The sequence below is a fragment of the Microtus pennsylvanicus genome, chromosome 2 (genome assembly GCF_037038515.1).
Source record: "Microtus pennsylvanicus isolate mMicPen1 chromosome 2, mMicPen1.hap1, whole genome shotgun sequence".
Lineage (NCBI taxonomy): Eukaryota > Metazoa > Chordata > Mammalia > Rodentia > Cricetidae > Microtus > Microtus pennsylvanicus.
In genome coordinates, this window is record NC_134580.1 from 33,265,099 (window position 1) to 33,271,912 (window position 6,814).

At 49.8% G+C, this 6,814-nt stretch overlaps 1 protein-coding gene across 2 annotated transcripts; it reads left to right on the top strand.

Annotated features, from left to right (window-relative positions):
* Positions 1-2,883: 2,883 nt before the first annotated feature.
* Hoxc4 (homeobox C4) lies at positions 2,884-5,936 on the top strand. Of its 2 annotated transcripts, XM_075963601.1 has the most exons (3): positions 2,884-3,009; positions 3,119-4,315; positions 4,790-5,936. In XM_075963601.1, exons 2-3 carry the CDS (start codon positions 3,877-3,879, stop codon positions 5,143-5,145), a joined length of 795 nt encoding a protein of 264 aa, XP_075819716.1. In that variant the 5' UTR covers positions 2,884-3,009; positions 3,119-3,876; the 3' UTR covers positions 5,146-5,936. The 2 variants fall into 2 exon arrangements, with proteins under 2 accessions (XP_075819716.1, XP_075819715.1); XM_075963600.1 differs by having other exon boundaries at positions 2,884-4,315.
* The last annotated feature ends 878 nt before the right edge of the window (positions 5,937-6,814 follow it).

Genomic DNA, 6,814 nt, shown 5'->3' on the forward strand with positions numbered 1-6,814 from the left:
TATTTCAGAGTGGGAAAGAGTGACCCTCATTTTCCTTCTCTTTACAGTTGAATCCTGAATTGTTTCTTTCATTAATTCATTTAATTAATTTATTTTTGTCCCTCAGAAAATCCAGGGAGTATGAGGTGGGAATTTTTACTGCAGCACAGAATCTGTGGAGCCGCTAGGGTATCTCAGCCAGCATCTTGTTACTGGGGAGGGGAGGAATATGGGTTAGCCAACGGTCAGTATGGTAATCCAGGCACAATAAGGCTTCTCACAACAATGGACACATATTTTTCTTCAGTGGTGTCAGAAGGGAAGCGCTTTGTACTGAAACGTATTTCCGAAAGAGAAACCCCGGATCGAGATTTAGAAAGGAGATGAGGTCTGGGGCAGCGTGCAGAGAGCATTGGATGCTGGCAAAGATGGTCAGAAAGCATAAAGAACCAACTGGGACCGAGCAAAGCAGAGGGCAGAGCCTTTGGGAGGCACGAGGCAAGAAAGGAAAGTACAAAATAAGACAAGCCCAAATACAGAAATTCATCACTGGGGAGTGCCTCTTTAGTACCTCTCACACACCACTTCAGCCCCTGCTACAGGAAAAGATGTCCTGTTTGTAACAATGTTCAGGTAAACATGTTGTATGGGTGTATGTACCCATCTGGTAGTCAACTTCCTTTTCCTACACTACAGGAGCACCCAGAAAGTTTTTGCTTGTTGTTTGGTTTTATTTATTATTTTTTGTAAGTTATGCAGATGAGAGTGGACACATTTGGGGGTATTTCCTAGACTTTAATTTCTGTTTATTCATGCTGAACTAGCTGAGCAAACCCGGAATGGGAACTCCATTTATTAATGACTCTATAAAAGATATTTGATATTTTAACAAATATTAATAGCATGTATAGATATGTATTTGTTAACCATAAGAACCAAAAACAAACTTGGCATTAAGTTTGAGGCCTCTGCTCGTTTAGACCGGCTCAAGGAGAGTCTCTTGGACTCATCTCTAGGAACTGAGGAGTCTGAGGAACGCAGGGGCATTGCCATGCTGGGTAATGCCTTGGGAAGGAAGCCTTAGTGAGTTCAAGAGGGTCCGACACACGGAAAAGAGGGTTGGGGTGGGGCTGGGAAACCGGGAAGCAAGCAGACCCCTCACCTGTGTAAGAGAGTGGGGCAGAGTGAGGCAGCAAGGCAGGTGCAGACCTAGAAAGGGTGGAGGCTGAAGAAGCTCTTTACTTTCCCTCACCCTTCCCACCCCACCCCTGCTCTCTGGGGCTTTGGATTCCCTGATGGGACAATTGGGACAGCTGCTCTTCCCTTTACCAACTTCCAGCGACGTGTAGTTCAACCCCCCCCCACACACACACACACAACCAGCAATAAGAGAGAGAGACAGAGAGAGACAGAGAGACAGATAGTATAAAAGAAAGTTAAAATTTTCACACCGCTCCCGACCACCAACAACCACGGGGGCGGCTTTCTGGCACTCACGGCCTTGAGCTCCTCTTTCAAGCACACAGCCTGTCCACATACCCAGGTTCAGGTCCAAGTAAGCAAGGCTTCTTCAGAAGCTTTGGGAGTTAGGGAGTCTCCAGTGAGAGATGACTCACCTCTAGGGAGTTCCCTTTCCCTCACCCAGCTACTGGGGGGAGGAGGGTGTGCTAGGGAACAAGGTACCTAGGACTTAGAAGCACCAAGTGCTGGGAACCAAGCCCTAGCAGGCTCAGCTGGGACTGAGGCCCTAAGCATTGGAAACTGGAAGGCAGCCAAGGGCCCAGGCCCAATCTGTCTCTTTGGGCTTTGCTTGTGGCTCCTTCCCATTCCAGCCCTCAAATGGAACCCTAATTTGGAAGTGGGGACCCTCTCACATATCCCAAAGGTGATGAAAAAGAACGTTGGGAATCTCTTTTCAGTATCTCTCTCATGGGGCTTTATTATTTTTTTCTCTTCCCCCTCCTGATTCCCTTAATTGCAGATGTTCTAATTAAACCCTCAAATAGTTGTTACGCTGTTTTAAAAGGTACTTATTCAAGTGTCAACCAGGCTGGGCTGGGAGGAGGCAGCACGGGCGGCGAATTAAAGGTAGATTGACTAATCACGGCTGCGATCATAATAATAAAATCAGAGGGGAAAAAAATCACATTACGACTTTTTGTAGAAAGGAGGGAGCAGGCAGCCAGCGGCCGCCAGCTCTGTGCCTCCGACACAAAGAGTGCGGGCGATTCTGCGAGACTGATTTATGACGTTTTACAGCCCTATAAAAGCTGTAGCGTAGAGGCAAGCGCTCCTACCACCGCTGGCAGATTTAGTCTAATAAATAAAACATAAACAGTTAACTTTATGTGTCACTTTTATTGTTATCAAGTAAAATATAGCCGAGCCCCGGCAAGCTATGATTTTAAACTATAATTGTTATCAAGCACAACACGGGGACCTGGCTCCCTCCCTGGGCTTCCCCTCTGCTGCCCCCCACCAATTCTGATTTCTAGAAGAACAGTTAATTGGAGTCCGATGATGAGGCCACTCCTAGCTGAGGAACCAGGGGCTGGAAGAAGAGCCCTTCCTTGGGTCCTCTCTCCTCTCCTCTGGCTCTGCCACTTCCCCTGGGGGTATTCTGTGGATGGGTGACAGGGAGGGTCAGGGTGAGAACCCTGCCCTGCCGCAGAAGCTCAGGGACTTCAACTCTTCTTTTTGGAAGGCAGCCTGGAGCTGGCCCTGGGGAATATGTGTTTACATGTAAACACATGTGTTACGCGGTTATGCTGACTGGAAGCAAGCAGGCTCTACCCACACAGGCCTCCCTTGAGAGTAAGGAATGAGGGGAAAACTCTCAGGGCTTTAGTTGGGCCCCGCTTCAGAACAGTGACTGCTGGAAGAGATCTCTCTCTCTCTCTGTCACTCTCTCTCTCTGTCTCTCTCTCTTTCTTTTTAATTTTTTTTTTTACCAGGGCTGTTCCGAGCCAGTCTGGGAGGTGCTGTGAGAAGGCCAGGGAACCGGAGTCACACATGAGCTACCAGCTACCAGTAGGAGATATCCTCTGCTCTGGGACCTGGGCCGGGAAGGACAGTGGGTAGCAGGGAGGTCAAAGTTTCTGAAATCTGCTTTTGCCAACCACTTCCTGTCTCTCTTCAGCGGGGGCTCAAGCCCTAGACCTCCAGAAATGACGTCAGGATCATTTGCATCTCGCAGCCTCAACCTGCCTAGTACTGCTGGGACCCTGTCTCGAAGGTCCCTTGGCCAAGAGAGGGTTGGGTGAGTGTGTATTGGGGAGGAGAGCTGGACTTTAGGTTCCATGGATGGCATGAGGTACCTCAGGCTCTCCAGCCTTCTAACCTCAGCCTGGGCCCCTCCCTAAGCAACCTCCTCTGAAACCTTCATTAAACTTCCTCTTCCTGCGAAAGAGGGGCGCTGCCCCGTGACCTACACAGACTGCAAAACTATTGCCATAATGGAGACCACTGGAAAGGCCCTGGAGCCGAGGCCCACGGGGCGCACTGGAGGCCGGAGAAGAGACCCTGGGTCGGGGCTGAATCACAACCTCCCGACAGCCCTCAATGCCCAGGCTTGGGAGCCGAGCTGGGAGCCTCCCATCTCTTATTGCAGGGGAGGATTGTCAGTCTGGAGGGGTGTGCACTGGTGAGCACCCCAGCTTCTGCCAACCATCCCCCACCCCCACCCCCACCCCAGCAGCAGCACCACACACACAAAAAAATTGGATACATTTTGAATAAAGCGATTCGGTTCCTTATCCGGGGACTGGGTTGCTCGGTGTGATTGGCCGGCGGAGTCACATGGTGAAAGTAACTTTACAGGGTCGCTAGCTAGTAGGAGGGCTTTATGGAGCAGAAAAACGACAAAGCGAGAAAAATTATTTTCCACTCCAGAAATTAATGATCATGAGCTCGTATTTGATGGACTCTAACTACATCGATCCGAAATTTCCTCCATGCGAAGAATATTCGCAAAATAGCTACATCCCTGAACACAGTCCGGAATATTACGGCCGGACCAGGGAATCGGGATTCCAGCATCACCACCAGGAGCTGTACCCACCACCGCCTCCGCGCCCTAGCTACCCAGAGCGTCAGTATAGCTGCACCAGTCTCCAGGGGCCCGGCAATTCGCGAGCCCACGGGCCGGCCCAAGCGGGCCACCACCACCCAGAGAAATCGCAGCAGCTCTGCGAGCCGGCGCCTCTCGCAGGCGCCTCTGCCTCCCCGTCCCCAGCCCCGCCAGCCTGCAGCCAGCCAACCCCCGACCATCCCTCCAGCGTCGCCAGCAAGCAGCCCATAGTCTACCCTTGGATGAAAAAAATTCACGTTAGCACGGGTAGGCAACTTTGCTTTTTGCCCCCCTCCCCTCTTCCTGGCGCTCCCCACCCTCCCTGGCCCCCTCTGGCCCCGTCCTCCTTTCTCTCCTTCCCCCCCCCCTCTCTCCAGGAGCGACTCTGGGTTAGCACAATTGAACTGGATTTACGAGCGAGAATGGGTAATTACATCCCCCATAAATTTTATGGCTTAGCTACTCTGGGCAGTCCGAGCCATGTGCTACGATCTGTTATGTATGTGTGAAAACTATGCTCGCTTTCTAAGGGCGCATAAATAATTCAGTGTCGTTACAATGAGGATTCCCCTCTTATTACACTACAAAGTCTCCAGCTTCCTTCAACTTCTTTATAACCCATTTAGCTTGATGACTTTATTTCCGCCACTCCCTCCTGTTCCTCAAAGCTGAGGATGGGGTGAGGGTGGGGGTGGGGAGCTTGATGCCTCTGAACCCCACTATTTGCTTCCCCTCCCCCAGTGAACCCCAATTATAACGGAGGGGAGCCCAAGCGCTCGAGGACAGCTTACACCCGGCAGCAGGTCCTGGAATTAGAGAAAGAGTTTCATTACAACCGCTACCTGACCCGAAGGAGAAGGATCGAGATCGCCCATTCGCTGTGCCTCTCTGAGAGGCAGATTAAAATCTGGTTCCAAAACCGTCGCATGAAATGGAAGAAGGACCACCGACTCCCCAACACCAAAGTGAGGTCAGCGCCCCCGGCAGGCGCTGCGCCCAGCACCCTCCCGGCAGCCACCCCTGGTACTTCTGAAGACCACTCCCAGAGCGCCACGCCGCCGGAGCAGCAACGGGCAGAGGACATTACCAGGTTATAAAACATAACTTACACCCCTGCCCCCACCCTGTGCTCCGAGACCCCCTCACACACAAATTGACTCTTATTTATAGAATTTAATATATATATATATATATATATATTGGTTCTTTCTTCTCTTCCTCCTGCCTCCTTGTCAATTCCAAACAGACAAAACAGATAAACAAGCCCCTTGCCCTTCTCCCTTCACTGTTAAGGACCCCTTTAAGCATGTGGTGTTATCTTAGCATGGTACCTGCTGGGTTTTGTTTTTGTTTTTTAAGGCCATGGGGGGGTATTTATTTTTTAAGAAAAAAGCTGCAAAAAATTATATATTGCAAGGTGCGATGGTCTGGTTTGGGTGAGTTTCAGGGGAAACGAGAAAAAGAAAAAGGAAAGGGAGATTTTAAGTGAATTCTCATCTTCTCTCCTCCTCCTTCCCCCTCTTTCCCTAGGCCTTTTGCATTGGAAATGCACCAGGGGAGGTTAGTGAGGGGGAAGTCATTTTAAGGAGAACAAAGCTATGAAGTTCTTTTGTATTCTCGTGGGGGGGTGGGAGGAGGGGGGAGGACAGCAGACAAAGCTAAATGCTTCTGGAGAGCCTCTGGGAGCTGTTCAGTTTGAGAAGCCAAAAGAAAATAAAAATGAACTTTGGGTTCAGAGAGACAGTCTGTAGGTAGATGCTCCCTACCCCATCGCGGTTATTGTGTTTTTGGACTGAATTCACTTGATTATTGTAAAACTTGCAATAAAGAATTTTAGTGTTGATGTGAAATACCCCATGATCAATAATAAACCAGTGGCTGTGAATTAGTTTTACGTCAATGTCTGATGGCTTCTTTTTAATCCCCCTCCTTCTGGCCTGGTGACATCTCACCTTCTCCAGTCTCTAAATTCACTCTGAACAAATACACAAACCTTAACATTTGACCTCAGGTGTTCAGGCCTATTGAAAAACCAGTCTGGGGTAAGGGATAAGGCAGACTGTGGAGGGCCCCACTGCTTCTTCTCCCCGACTTCTCAGAAAGACCAGGCCTTGGGTCCTTAGCGTGGAGCTGAGCATGGGGTGGGCATCCTCTCTTTCCCTTGGTCAGGTCCGGCTCCCTCTCTTTGACTCCCTTTTTTATTCCCCACCCTCCTTGTCCTTCAAGCCTGCCAAACCTGCAGACTAGAAGGCAAGTTTAGGGAAAGGGAGGGGAAAAAGTTTTCCTCTTTCAAGACTTTTTGGGGTAAGACTTTGAGGGTGATTCCCCTTCTTCAGTTACATTCTTCTAAAGGGGTGAAGGGTTTAGAGCCGCTGGTTCTGAAAGTGACCTGTCTGGATAGCATGTCTGTTTAGCCTTGGGGGAAAGGCTGAAGTGGAGGCCCAGAGGCCTGCAAAGGCCCTTGCATGGATAGGCCTCAAAGGCTGATGCCTGGAGGTAGCTAGCAAAGGAAGGAAGGACTCTTCTGTTTTTCTGGAACTTCTGATTCTGATCTGCCAGGTGTTAGAGATTCAAGAACTACTCTCTTCCTATAATTTTCCATGTCCTGGCAGAATGGAGGCATCTGAACAGGCTTTGAGGTTGTGGATAATAGAGTTTTCTCGTGTATGGGGAAATATACTACCAGGAAAACTATCTGGAATTATCCAAAGGACCCCAGGTGAACCTATCCGGTCCTAGAGACCAGGCCTTAAGTTTAGCCTCCTC

Excerpts from the sequence above, each read along its gene's own strand:
- Hoxc4 (XM_075963600.1), top strand. The coding sequence starts at position 3,877 with ATGATCATGAGCTCGTATTTGATGGACTCTAACTACATCGATCCGAAA. Across the intron at positions 4,316-4,789 it reads AAAAATTCACGTTAGCACGG|TGAACCCCAATTATAACGGA; the intron begins GTAGGCAACTTT and ends CCCCTCCCCCAG.